The sequence below is a fragment of the Helianthus annuus genome, chromosome 8, assembly GCF_002127325.2.
Source record: "Helianthus annuus cultivar XRQ/B chromosome 8, HanXRQr2.0-SUNRISE, whole genome shotgun sequence".
Lineage (NCBI taxonomy): Eukaryota > Viridiplantae > Streptophyta > Magnoliopsida > Asterales > Asteraceae > Helianthus > Helianthus annuus.
Window position 1 is genome coordinate 114,077,645 of NC_035440.2, and position 15,379 is coordinate 114,093,023.

At 37.6% G+C, this 15,379-nt stretch overlaps 2 protein-coding genes across 2 annotated transcripts; both read left to right on the forward strand.

Moving 5' to 3' along the window:
- The first annotated feature begins 11,031 nt into the window (after positions 1–11,031).
- On the forward strand, positions 11,032–13,587 carry LOC110870099. Its single transcript, XM_022119298.1, has 5 exons — positions 11,032–11,065; positions 11,158–11,223; positions 11,329–11,541; positions 11,636–11,846; positions 13,302–13,587. Exons 1-5 carry the CDS (start codon positions 11,032–11,034, stop codon positions 13,585–13,587), a joined length of 810 nt encoding a protein of 269 aa, XP_021974990.1.
- Positions 13,588–14,555: 968 nt separating this feature from the next.
- Positions 14,556–15,146, forward strand: LOC110870100. Its single transcript, XM_022119299.1, has 2 exons — positions 14,556–14,948; positions 15,006–15,146. The coding sequence occupies exons 1-2, from the start codon at positions 14,556–14,558 to the stop codon at positions 15,144–15,146; spliced, it is 534 nt and encodes a 177-aa protein (XP_021974991.1).
- Positions 15,147–15,379: the final 233 nt, after the last annotated feature.

Below are 15,379 nucleotides of genomic sequence, written 5' to 3' on the forward strand. Positions count from 1 at the left end.
TTAATATAGCTACCTATTAGGTGCCGTTTGATATTCCGTGATCTCTAGCATTGTGTTATTATTAAACAAGAACTTCAAAGCAATCTCAGGTGAGTACATTGAACCCCATCTTTTACTGTTTTCCAAACTGTTTTGGGGTGAAACACATGTGCCTACTTGTTACTTTCATGCTTTCCTGTTTTCACATCATATACTTGCTATGCTCATTAGTACACTATTAGTACATGATTTACATTACATTGTTTCGCTATGTATGTTTACTTAGCATACTTAGTACATTGATTTACGTTACATTTCTGCTATGTGTGTTGACTGATAGCATGCTAGCACATTGATTTACATGACTTTTACGCTATGTATGCCCATTGTGTGCGTACTTAGTACAACGTTTTACATTACATTTTATGCTATGTATGCCCATTGTGTGCATACTTAGTACAAATTATTCATCACATGCTCACATTTTGTTATGACATTTGGTTTGTTTAAATTATACAATGTACATTCATTAACACCGATCATGCCGCCCGTTAGTAGGTAGTGGTACCATAGGACTTGACAACTCCCATTCCTGAAATCCCGAGTTTGTTTGGATTGGAAGGAATGACCGAATACGATAAACAATAACACATATAGACCTTTAATTTGTTTAAAGGTCTATCACTACAGTCACAAAGGCTTGAATGTATGCATTTTCACAATACCGCATAAATGTTTGTATCAGTATAGCATGCAATTTTTCCACAAAACATAACTTTGACTTAAACTATGTTTAATTCAACACCCTGTTTTTGTGCATTTTTACCTATGGCCTAGTTGATATATTTCACATGCCATACATAACATTTTTGGAAACACATTATATGATTTACAGTAAACATAAACAATTTGACAATTTTATACACACTTGGTGGTTTACATTAGACTTGAACAATTTTGATATGGTTTACACAATAACACTTGACAATTGATTTATACACGAACAATTTACATGGTGGTTGGTTTGGGTAAATGGTTTGAGTAACGTGGCGTATGTAATATGATACAAACATGGTGGATACGCCGCTGGTACTTCCTATATATAAATGTTTGTATAATATTACCTATCGTAGCATTATTTGAATCATTTCCATCTGAGACACACAATAATTTATACAAATAACATACGTTTCACGAGACATTGTTTTACAAACAACTTATCTTATTCAACTCATTTTACTTGGTTATTCGTTTAACCTTACATTTATCTATACATATCATCTGATTTTATCGTTTTTCAAATGATTTACAAGACAAAGCAATTTACAAGGTTCATGACTGACTGTTATTAAACATTTTCTTTAAACTCAAGTCATGAATCCCATTTTCACAAAACCTATGTATCTCACAGGCATTTTTATGCTGACGTACCTACTTTCACATGTGTTTTCAGGAGCTATCGCTTAGGATGACGATTGTGATACTAGGGCGGACCTGTGCCTTAGAGACATAAAACGAAGATAGACTAGTTTAATTATGTTATAAACTCTTTATTTCCTGTTTGAAGACAATGTAACACTCTTGTTGATAAATAAAATGTAACTTTAATTTCCAATGGTTGTGAAACAAATAATTATGTCCTAACACTCCTCGACGTTTCCGCCGCGGTTGCATGTTGTACGCGGTCGGGGTGTGACAGAAGAGTTGGTGTCAGAGCCAATGGTTATAGGGAATTAGGTTATTAGTAATGCTTTGACCTAGACTATAACTTTCTAGGAACCTAACACAAGTTATCTTGTGTTTAGATTTTAAAACATGCACTTCACCTATCCTTAGGTGATAACCACAACGAGAACTTCGATTCCAAATCCGCTTTGAAAATTAATCATCTGTTCTAGGATGATTGATTACTAGGTTTTGAACCCTCAGTTATAAGGTTTTGAACCCCTTTGAATTTTCAAAAATCTCGTCAAGGTTTTCGGGTTTTAATAGTGTGAACACGTGCGAACCGGAAGAGTGAATGCCTGTACCCTGAGTTTTCTGTCTAAGGCTAGAGTGTTCGTACAAATCCACATAATCGGACCAGTCACTCTTACCTGGGAACTCTTGGGGTGAGTGTTCACTTATAGGCGAACATGTCTTCGCGATACATTATTTTTGACCCGTTTACTTTGATTAGACACTGTGTCGCTTGCTTGCTTTGCGATGCATAACCACCATCCTTGCTTTTATTGATTTTGCTTCATCTCATTCTCTTCATCCAATCATCTCACTCGTTTCCTTTCATGTTTTCCTCTTTTAGAATGCCTCCTCGACGCGAAAGCCAGATAGCGACTACCGAACTGGCAGAAATTATTGCGCAGCAAATGGCTGCTCAATTCCCAAACCTCTTTACTCAATGGAACCAAGCCAACAACAACAACAATGGTACATGCAAATTCAAGGATTTTAACTCGGCTAAACCACTCAAGTTTAGTGGTTCTGAGGGAGCAACTGGGCTTCTTCAATGGTTCGAGAGCATTGAGAATACTTTCCGTCACGTGCAGTGTTCTGACAATCGCAAGGTCGAGTTTTCTTCGAGTGTGTTTCAAAAGAGGGCTCTTACGTGGTGGAACGGGGTAATGAGAGACCGTGGTGTAGAAGTTGCCTTAGCACTGACCTGGGCTGAACTTAGGGCTCTTATGATGAAGGAGTTCTGTCCTCGTCATGAAGTGCGAGCTTTGGAGAGGGAGTTCGATGATTTGAAGCAAGATAGCGGTGAACATCGGGCGTATACTGATAGGTTTGAGGAGTTAAGTCTGCTTTGCCCAACAATGGTTACCCCACTCGACAAGGCTATCGAAAGGTACATCGATGGTCTACCTGACTCAGTGCAAGACATTATTACTGGTAGTAACCCTACCATACTCCGTCAGGCAATCGAGTTATCAGCGACACTGACTGAGTCGTAGGTTCGAAAGGAAAAGCTGCACAAAAAGGGTGACAAGGGTAAGAAGCAGGCAGCTGACAAAGAAGATAGCAAGAAAGGTCAAAACAAGAAGGGAAAAGATTCTGGTTCCTCAAGGGGGTCAAGGAAGCGTAAGGCTTCCCAAAACTTTGCTGTCACTGCCCAGGTTAACCAGGCAGCTCCAAACCAACCCGCACAGCCTCCAGCCAAGAAGCCTTATCTTGGCAATGCACCTTTGTGCAACAGGTGCAACAGCCATCACCCACCATAGGTTCAGTGTCATCAATGCACCAACTGTGGAAGAAATGGTCATCTTGCTGCCACCTGCCGCATTCCTGCTAACCAGAACCAAGCTCAGCCTCTTGCTCAGCAACAAGGTCAAGCTGCACGACCTCATTTTCCTCCTGGTTCGTGCTACAATTGTGGGGATCTGACCCACTACAGAAACCGGTGCCCAAGGCTAGCCAACCAGAATCAGAATCAGGCTCAGGCTCGAGGTCGAGTCTTCAACATGAACGCACAAGAGGCACAAGCAGATGATAATGTGGTGAATGGTACGTTCTTTATTAATAATCAGCCCGCATCTGTTCTTTTTGATTCGGGTGCCGATAAGAGTTTTGTGTCTTTATCTTTTGAGCCATTTCTTCGCGTGTCTAGAACAAAACTAGGTAAATCATTGACAGTAGAAGTGGCTAATGGTGAACCCATTGTTCTTGATTCTGTTCTCCGCAACTGCCAATTGAACCTTAGCAACCATCTTTTTCCTATTGACCTCACGCCTATGAAACTTGGAAGCTTCGACGTTATTGTGGGTATGGATTGGTTAGCCAAGCATCATGCAGAGATAGTTTGTTTCGAGAAGATCATTCGTGTGCCGCTTTCGACAGGTGAGATCCTACAGGTTCGTGGTGAGAAACCTGCTGGTGGTCTCAAACTCATGTCTTGTTTTAAAGCTCGGAAGTATCTACGGAAGAACTATGTGGCCTTTTTGGCACATGTGGTAGCAGATAAGGGCAAAGGTAAGTCTATTCAAGATATTCCTGTTGTTCAGGATTATCCTGAAGTATTTCCTGAAGAGTTACCTGGTCTACCCCCAGCACGCCAAGTCGAGTTCCGCATTGATCTCGTACCTGGTGCAAATCCCATTGCCAGAGCTCCATATTGTCTTGCACTGTCCGAGATGCAAGAGTTGTCTAAACAGCTGCAGGAACTTTCTGACAAAGGTTTTATCCGTCCTAGCTTTTCACCTTGGGGTGCTCCCGTTCTTTTTGTCAAAAAGAAGGATGGATCTTTTAGGATGTGTATCGATTATCGTGAGCTTAACAAGCTTACCATCAAGAATCGGTATCCCCTACCTCGCATTGATGATCTCTTTGATCAATTGCAAGGCGCTTCTTATTTTTCAAAGATTGATCTGTGATCTGGATATCATCAGCTCCGTATGCACGAAGAAGATATTCCCAAGACAGCGTTCCGCACTCGATATTGGCATTATGAGTTCACAGTTATGCCTTTCGGTTTGACTAATGCCCCTACTGTTTTCATGGATTTAATGAATAGGGTTTGCAAGCCTTATTTGGATCAGTTCGTCATTGTGTTTATTGACGACATTTTGATATATTCTAAGACGCGAGCTGATCATGAGCAGCACCTTCGGCTTACTCTGGAACTCCTAAAGAAAGAGCAACTTTTCGCCAAATTCTCCAAGTGTGAATTCTGGCTTAAAGAAGTTCAATTCTTAGGACATATTGTCAATGAACAAGGTATTCATGTAGATCCCTCCAAGATCAGTGCGATTAGGGATTGGGATACGCCTACTACCCCTATTGAAGTTCGTTCTTTTCTTGGTCTAGCGGGTTATTACCGCCGCTTCATAGAGAATTTCTCAAAGATTGCAGTTCCTTTAACTGCTCTAACACAGAAGAACAAGCCCTTTGATTGGGGATTCAAGCAAGAGGAAGCGTTTCTGACTTTGAAACAAAAACTTTGCGACGCGCCTGTCCTAACCTTGCCTGAGGGCAATGATGATTTCGTCGTTTATTGCGATGCATCTAAATTAGGTCTTGGCTGCGTCCTGATGCAAAGAAACAAAGTCATAGCATACGCATCAAGGCAGTTGAAAATGCATGAGAAGAATTACACCACTCATGATCTTGAGTTGGGTGTAGTTGTCTTCGCTCTTAAGATTTGGAGACATTATTTGTACGGTACAAAATGTGTGGTTTTCACTGACCACAAAAGTCTCCAGCATATCTTCAGTCAGAGAGAACTCAACATGAGGCAACGACGTTAGGTGGAGCTTCTAAACGACTATGACTGCGAAATTCGCTACCATCCTGGTAAGGCGAACGTCGTAGCCGACGCTTTGAGTCGCAAGGAACGTACTAAGCTTCATTGTGTCCGTGTCCAATCTGTTATTCAAGCCCAATCCGATATCCAAGCACGTATTTCTCAGGCTCAACAATCTTGTGTTTCACAAGGTTTGATGGATAAGGAATTTCCTTATCACATAACACCTGCTCTAGAACTGAAGGACAATGGATCGTATTACTTCATGGACCGTTTGTGGGTCCCAAGCCAAGATAATCTTCGTACCTTGCTTATGGATGAAGCCCATAAGTCTTGTTAATCTATTCATCCTGGCTCAGATAAAATGTATAAGGATCTTCGTATTCAGTATTGGTGGCCTGGTATGAAGAAAGACATTGCCTTATATGTATCAAAACGCCTTACTTGTCTTAAGCTTAAGGCTGAACATCAGCGTCCTTCTGGTTTATTGGAACAACCAGAGATCCCAGTTTGGAAATGGGAAAACATTACTATGGATCTCATTACTAAACTTCCGCGCACAAAGAAAGGTCATGATGCCATCTGGGTAGTCGTTGATCGTCTTACCAAGTCAGCGCATTTCTTGCCAATCCGTGAGGATTTTTCGGCTGACAAACTTGCTCAAATCTACGTGGATGAAATTGTAGCTCGACATGGTGTTCCTTTGAACATCATCTCTGACAGAGATGCCCGTTTCACTTCTCATTTTTGGAGAACCATGCAATCTGCTATGGGGTCCCAACTTAATCTGAGCACAGCTTATCATCCGCAAACGGATGGTCAATCTGAAAGAACAATCCAGACACTGGAGGATATGCTTAGAGCTTGTGTGATCGATTTTAGTGGTAGTTGGGATTCACATCTTCCATTGATTGAATTCTCCTACAACAACAGTTATCACTCCAGCATCAACATGGCTCCTTTCGAGGCTCTCTATGGTCGAAAATGTCATTCACCAGTCTGCTGGAATGAGATCGGCGAGGCTCAACTTACTGGACCTGCCCTCATTTTAGAGATAACAGATAAGGTTAAGAAAGTTCGTGATAACCTTCATACAGCTAGAAGCCATCAAAAGAGTTACGCGGACCTAAAACGCAAGCCCTTGGATTTTCAAGTCGGTGATCATGTATTACTAAAGGTCTCACCTTGGAAAGGTGTGATCAGATTTGGAAAGAAAGGAAAACTTGCACCTAGATACGTTGGACCATTCAAGATCGTCGAAAGAATCGGTAAGGTAGCCTACAGACTTGAGTTACCTCCTGAACTTGGAAATGTTCATCCAACCTTTCACGTGTCCAATCTCAAGAGGTGTTTAGCTGATGAGAACCTCCACATACCGCTTGATGAAATTCGTGTTGATAAAACACTGAAATTTGTTGAGAAACCAGTGGAAATCATGGAACGTGAAGTCCAGTGGCTTAAACGCAAGCGCATTCCTTTGGTCAAGGTCTGTTGGGAATCTAAACGTGGACCCGAGTTTACTTGGGAACGTGAAGATCAAATGAAGGCGAAGTATCCGCATCTTTTTCCGCGAGTTTCCTCTAAATAAATTTCGGGACGGAATTTCCACAAGTAGGGGAGACTGTAACATTTGTGCTCGAAATCATTATGAACAGTTCAATTATCAATAAAACAATGCTATTTGATCCCAATATTTGTTTGGTTGTGTTTTACATTTTTCATATTTTGACTTTTGTTCAACTTTAAACTCTACATCGCTTTCTGGAGAATTATACGCCAACTGGTGCGTAAACATACTCAGTTTAATGCGACAAATACTCCGGAACATCAACATATACTCAACATACCTTAAATAACCTTTACATAACTTAGAAATAAGTTTTGAAGGCTTTGGTATGGCAAAAACAAGTTAATTCGCTTTCAGGGACTAAATCCGACAAACTGCGAAAGTATGACGATTCGTACTAAAACAAACATTCCGGAACATGACCATAAGTTAAACACACCTTAAATATCCTTTACATAGCTTAGAAATAGGCTTTGAGAGGTTCGGTGTGCTAAAATAAAATTTTGGGTCATTCAGGGACTAAAAGTGTCAAAAGTGCACAAGTTTGCACTTTCGCACATAACTTACGTTCTGAATACATCCGGACACCCAAAAATTTATGTAAGCATCCTTATATTATGCCTTAGTGTTTGGCATAAGAAAAATCCATTCGTCGCGTCATTTGGATCGTTTTTCGCGCTTATGCGCATTCCGTCGTAATTAACCGAACATCGCGATCGTACGACTAAACGAACCAACATCCGACATATTTTTGAGCATGTTTCATGTCCACAATGTTTAGGCATCATTTTAGGGCCTTAAAGTTGGCTTTACGGGCCGTAGAAGTGTTGGAAATGGCTTAAATACGCAACAGGGACTAAAACTGTCATTTCTGAAAGTTGTGCTGATCAGACAAAGCCAGGCGGCCCGCCTGAGCTTTGTGACGCGGGCCGCGTGAGCCCTGCAGATGCAGAAACTCGTTTTTTTGCTGATTTTGGCCTTTCAATCACTCCAAAGGGCAATGCCCCTTCACCATCTTTGGGGTTAATGTCATAATAAGCTACCACAACATCTTGACAAGTGTACGGATTAGATCGTGGCACGATATTCAAGAAACGATCCTAACGGTTTTGCTTTTCCTATAAATACCCCCCATTTGTGTTAAAACCCACAAAACTGATCAAAGAGCTCTAAGTTGATGCTATTACTTCATACCTGAGCTCCTGGATCAAGTTTAGCTTTCGGGGACCCTTCGTAAGTGTTCTTTCGTTCTTTTAATCGCTTTCTAGTGCTAAAGTCAAACTTTGTTTGACTTTCTGCGTTGACCAGCTTATGGTCAACACGAAGTTCGTTGGAACTTCATAACGTGAGCGTGATCACGATGGTTATAGTCCGTAGTGACTATACCTACTGATTACCACGTTATCTAGGCTCAGTGACGAGTCGTAGTTTCGGGCAAAATGCGCATTCTTGCGTATTTTGTAACCAAACTACTCGTGAGTATCAAAACCGTTTGTTTTGATACCAAACCTGTTTTCTAAACTTAGTTAAGCATGTTCTAACATGCTTAGCTCGTCACTTTTAGTATAGTGCTTATATAGGGTTGTAAGGTAAGCAATCTAAACAATCGCTTATACTTTCGAACCCGACCCATTTGGTCGATCATTAGGATCCCACGAAACACATTAGGTGACCATAGCTGTAACCTTCCGAGGTTATACCTTATGGTCACGATGTTAGGCGTTCCAAACGCGTTCTACGCGAACGACGCGTTAAGGTCGCATAAGCTACCTAAACAGGTCGTAATGGGTCGTAAGCACTTAGGTTACGTTTCATTTTAGTATGTAGGCTTCGTTAAACCATATTACACGAGTCTCCATACTCGTTTGGTTTACGAACCCGCACACTATCCGATCCTCCGATTTTGGTTCGGTATATTAATATAGCTACCTATTAGGTGCCGTTTGATATTCCGTGATCTCTAGCATTGTGTGATTATTACACAAGAACTTCAAAGCAATCTCAGGTGAGTACATTGAACCCCATCTTTTACTGTTTTCCAAACTGTTATGGGGTGAAACACATGTGCCTACTTGTTACTTTCATGCTTTCCTGTTTTCACATCATATACTTGCTATGCTCATTAGTACACTATTAGTACATGATTTACATTACATTGTTTCGCTATGTATGTTTACTTAGCATACTTAGTACATTGATTTACGTTACATTTCTGCTATGTGTGTTGACTGATAGCATGCTAGCACATTGATTTACATGACTTTTACGCTATGTATGCCCATTGTGTGCGTACTTAGTACAACGTTTTACATTACATTTTATGCTATGTATGCCCATTGTGTGCATACTTAGTAAAAATTATTCATCACATGCTCACATTTTGTTATGACATTTGGTTTGTTTAAATTATACAATGTACATTCATTAACACCGATCATGCCGCCCGTTAGTAGATAGTGGTACCATAGGACTTGACAACTCCCATTCCTGAAATCCCGGGTTTGTTTGGATTGGAAGGAATGACCGAATACGATAAACAATAACACATATAGACCTTTAATTTGTTTAAAGGTCTATCACTACAGTCACAAAGGCTTGAATGTATGCATTTTCACAATACCGCATAAATGTTTGTATCAGTATAGCATGCAATTTTTCCACAAAACATAACTTTGACTTAAACTATGTTTAATTCAACACCCTGTTTTTGTGCATTTTTACCTATGGCCTAGTTGATATATTTCACATGCCATACATAACATTTTTGGATACACATTATATGATTTACAGTAAACATAAACAATTTGACAATTTTATACACACTTGGTGGTTTACATTAGACTTGAACAATTTTGATATGGTTTACACAATAACACTTGACAATTGATTTATACACGAACAATTTACATGGTGGTTGGTTTGGGTAAATGGTTTGAGTAACGTGGCGTATGTAATATGATACAAACATGGTGGATACGCCGCTGGTACTTCCTATATATAAATGTTTGTATAATATTACCTATCGTAGCATTATTTGAATCATTTCCATCTGAGACACACAACAATTTATACAAATAACATACTTTTCACGAGACATTGTTTTACAAACAACTTATCTTATTCAACTCATTTTACTTGGTTATTCGTTTAACCTTACATTTATCTATACATATCATCTGATTTTATCGTTTTTCAAATGATTTACAAGACAAAGCAATTTACAAGGTTCATGACTGACTGTTATTAAACATTTTCTTTGAACTCAAGTCATGAATCCCATTTTCACAAAACCTATGTATCTCACAGGCATTTTTATGCTGACGTACCTACTTTCACATGTGTTTTCAGGAGCTATCGCTTAGGATGACGATTGTGATACTAGGGCGGACCTGTGCCTTAGAGACATAAAACGAAGATAGACTAGTTTAATTATGTTATAAACTCTTTATTTCCTGTTTGAAGACATTGTAACACTCTTGTTGATAAATAAAATGTAACTTTAATTTCCAATGGTTGTGAAACAAATAATTATGTCCCAACACTCCCCGACGTTTCCGCCGCGGTTGCATGTTGTACGCGGTCGGGGTGTGACAACAGTTTTTTAAAAAATTTTAATTTGTGCCTGTTTCTCCCATTAATTTATTTAAGTTATCTCATTCAATAGCTTATTTATATACTTCAAATTTTGTCTAAGTGATTCCAAGCAGGGTGTTCAGAAAAACTGTAACCAAGTAAGAAGCGTAAACCGAAACATATTTTATTCGGTTTTTTTTTTGGTTTATGGATTCACGTTTTATTTTATTTGTTTTGTTTGGTTTATTTGGATAATTGAAAAATAAACCGTTTAACTTAATTATTTATTAAATAAAGATAATAATATTTTTTAAATAATATACAAATAAACCATAAACCTAACCGATGAACACCTGATTTACATTTTACAAAGATTACAAAATTTGTTGTTAGTGTTTTCTCAATGTAATAGATTCCTTGAAATAATTAATTCAATAATTTGAAACAATTCTATTTTGCTTTTCATGAAATGATTTTTAATTAGAAAATGATAAAATGGAATATTATAATTTATTGAGGATATGTGAATCCCTAGATTTGACATATTATAATTCAAAATTTAAACACCACTGTTTGGTTCTATTTTTTTAATGTTCCTGGTCTTTTACTCTTTCTTCTTTTGAATCCTTCTTCTTCTCTCACATATGTAATCTCAAGGAATTCACGTTCATCTTCTATGGCTGCTAATTCATCTCAACGAAATTTACACAGTAAGTGAAATGCTAACTTCTTAACTCATCATTTTATCAAAACAAAATCAGATTTCAGATTGAAATGATAATTCTACTTGGTTTTTTTATAGGTCCTCTTATGAGAACTCCTCTTTCAGATATCTTAGATAGATCTACTCTTTCAGATATCACAAATGGTAATAGCTCTTGAATTTGATTATAAGTATACTTTTTTCCGTAGTATGTTTTCAAGGGGACTGATTCTTGTGTTTCGTATATGTTATACTTTCTCTGTTATTCAGTTACTTCACCAGATGAAAGGCGTAAGCTTCGAAAATTAATACTTGATAATAAGAAATCAAAGAATGCATCGTCATCATCAACGAATGTTCGTAACATCTTTTCTGACAATGCAAATTTGCTTGAATGTTCTGATACTACAGACCAACATATGTACTCCATTGCACGTCGAGCAGTTAGAAATGCTACTGGTTCTTTAATTTCAACTACACCAGGTTTGTATTTTGTTTCTTTATTATTTCTTTTGATAAATACGTTACTAAACAACATACATGTACTAACATGTATGTTTAAATATTGAATGTTAAGATAACGACATAAACATGGGTACACCGTTAGATAGCAACCGTCGATATTCCATTACTTCTAACATCATTAGCAGTAACAATCAGCCGATATTGGGTAGTATCTCTATCCTTACACGGCTGTGTTCTGGTAAACGTAACCTTGAGCGCGAGAAACATGATAAAACTCCTGTACCTATGCTGAATTTGGATTCAGATGAAGACGATGTTTTTTTGTGCACTGATGAAGATCCTTATAAAGGGATATCTAAAGGTTTTAATCTATTTTACTGTTTTATGACATTTTTTGTATGCCACCTATAATATAACTATTAATCATTTTTGAACAAATTATTTGGACCATGGTGACCAAGTGCTTACATGTCAGGTTTGTAGTGCAAAGTTATGGACATCAGAAGGTGGAAAAGGTCGTTTAACTATAAATAAGCTATATTATAGTATGTGTTGTGGGTCTGGTAAAGTTCAACTACCGCCTTTAAATGATGCACATCCGTCTTATCAAAATTTGTTTTCTTCCTCAAATGCAAAAAGCAAGTTCTTCCAGAAGAACATAAGACAATACAACTCTATGTTCTCTTTTACATCTATTGGTGGAAAGGTTGATTCTAATATCAACAAGGGAAATGCTCCATTTATATATCGTATCAGTGGCCAAAACTATCATTGCATGAGTAGTTTCAAACCTCCAGATGGAAATGAAGCTAAGTTTTGTCAGCTATAGATACATGATACCAAAAATGAAATAACAAACAGATAGGCATTATTCAGGTACGAGTGAACCATTAGTAGTTCACTATCAGTTGATAAGTACCATCACTTAACCCTTAATCACTGATTCTCTATCCACTGATTACTATAGTAGCAGTTGTTAACCATTAATAGTTCATTATCAGTTGTTAAGTACCATCAGTGTTTTAATCACTAGCAGTGCTTACAAGGTTTCCATTAGCTGTTTGACTTAATAGTAGTTTGCTTTATTCATTCTAAATTAATCAGTGGTTGTAGGTAAACTGAAATGTTACTTTTTCTCAACATATTCTATAAGTTTTGGGCTGGTATCAGCAGTTGTTAACCACTTCTATTCCTTAACATTAATCCTTAAACACTGATTCTCTATCCATTGCTTACTGCAACAACATTTGTTAACCATCTGTAGTTCACTATCAGTTGTTAAGTACCATCAGTGTTTTAATCACTAGCAGTGCTTACAAGGTTTCCATCAGCTGTTTGCCTTAACAGTAGTTTGCTGTATTCATTCTAAATTCATCAGTGGTTGTAGGTAAACTGAAATGTTACTTTTTCTCAACGTATTCTATAAGTTTTGGGCTGGTATCAGCAGTTGTTAACCACTGCTCTTCCTTAACACTTAATCCTTAATCACTGATTCTCTATCCACTGCTTACTACAATAACAGTTGTTAACCATTAGTAGTTCACTATCAGTTGTTAAGTACCATCAGTGTTTTAATCACTAGTAGTGCTTACAAGGTTTCCATCAGCTGTTTGACTTAGTACTAAACAGTAATTTGGTTTATCCAATCTAAACTCATCAGTGGTTGTAAGTAAACTGAAATGTTACGTTTTCTCAACATATTCTATAAGTTTTTATAAAACGAGATACTATTATAGTTATGTTGTGTTAATGTTTTGTTGTTTTTTTCCTTTTAACAGCAAAAGAACCAAACCATCATCGCCTACTGATAAAGAACTTGATTTCGAAATGACAGAGTATTTGAGGGCTTTATTAGATTCACAAAATATGTTGGTTAAGACATATAGGATGGTGAGAGACCATTATCACCAATCTCCAGAGGCTAACCTTAGTCTGCGACTTATTTATATAAGAAAAAAAGACGGCATGACATATAACTTACCCACCACATCTGAAGTTGCTGCTTTGGTTGTCGGAGACATAGATAAAACTATAGACCATCGTGATATTGTTGTCGAGACTTAGTCGGGAATGCTCCAGCTTATTAGCGAATTACACTCATCGTATCTTGCTCTGCAATATCCGTTACTTCTCCTATATGGTGATGATGGTTATAGAATTGATATTCCTCATAGAGATTTTAAGTCCACACAAAAGAAAATAAAACCAAAGTGCACAATGAGAGAATTTTTTTCATATAGGATCCAGGATAGAACTTATGGATTTTCCTTAATTTTAAACGGGCGAAGGTTGTTACAACAGTTTTTGGTTGATGCGAACACAATGATTGAGAGCGAAAGACTAAAGTACATCCGGAGGCAACAAGCGAACCTTCGCTCTGAAACATTTAAGAATCTTCAAAAGCATAAATCTAAAGGTAAGGAAGTTTTAACAGATACTGGAAAGCCTGTTATACTTCCTTCTTCATTTACTGGTGGTGCAAGATTCATGCAACAAAATTACCTCGATGCAATGACCTTATGTAAGTGGTATGGGTACCCTGATTTCTTCATAATTATAACGTGTAATCCTAAGTGGCCAGAAGTAAAAAGATTTCTAAAAGATTCAACCATCAAAGCCGAAGACAGGCCTGACATATTGTGTCGATTGTTTAAAATGAAGCTTGATTCCTTACTCAAATATTTGAAGGATTCTAAGTATTTTGATGAGATTAATGCTTGTATGTTATTTCGTTTTCACATCTTATTCTCTCTCTGATATATATTTTGTAATCAAGGTTATTAACTACCAAATCTATTTATTTTTCCTTTTTATTTAGTTGTTTATACAATAGAATTTCAAAAGCGCGGTCTTCCTCATGCACATATATGCTTATTCATGAAGGTCGATCACAAACTTCCAACCATAGATCACATAGATCCATTTATTTCTGCTGAGATTCCCGATAAAAAAGAAGATCCTGAACTTTATTCTCTTGTGACTAATTATATGATTCATGGTCGTGTGGGAATGCTAATTTGAATTGTCCTTGCATGGTTGATAAAAGATGTTCAAAAAACTTTCCAAAGAAATTCACACCACATACAACTATTGATTCAAGTGGTTTTCCTGTATACAGAAGAAGAGATTCAGGTCATACAGTTATAAAATTTGGTGTTAGATTAGACAACAGAAGTGTCGTTCCTTATAACAAAAGGCTTTTGAAAAGATATCAAGCAGACATTAATGTTGAATGGTGTAATCAAGCCGGTTCAGTGAAATATTTGTTCAAGTACATTAACAAAGGCCTTGATATGGCTACTGCGGTAGTTTCTGGTGATACAAATTCAACCATTAAGGAAAAGCCAAAAGACGAGATCAAGGAGTATTATGATTGTAGATACATTTCAGCGTGTGAGGCATCCTGGAGAATATTCTCTAATGAGGTTCATTATAGGTATCCTATTGTTATGAGGCTTCCCTTTCATTTGCCGGGCTAATAGAATGTTGTGTATGGTGCGGATGACGCTATTGATAATATTTTAAGCAAGCCTTCTGTTGCTTCTTCAATATTTGTGCAATGGATGAAGCTGAACGAGACAAATGAAGATGCTAGAAACCTGACTTATGTTGAGTTTCCTTAAAAATTTGTTTGGATACTTAAAGATAGATGTTGGCATGTAAGTAAGACGTACCAATGTTTTGACAGGATTCATTCTGTATCTCCTGCATTGGGCGAACCTTATTTTTTGAGGATACTACTCAATAAAGTTAAAGGGCCTAGATCATTCGAGGAGATACGTACAGTTAACGGCCAATTATTCCTGAATTTTAGAGATGTGAATTAAGGTAAAATACACATATTTGTCCCGTGTAA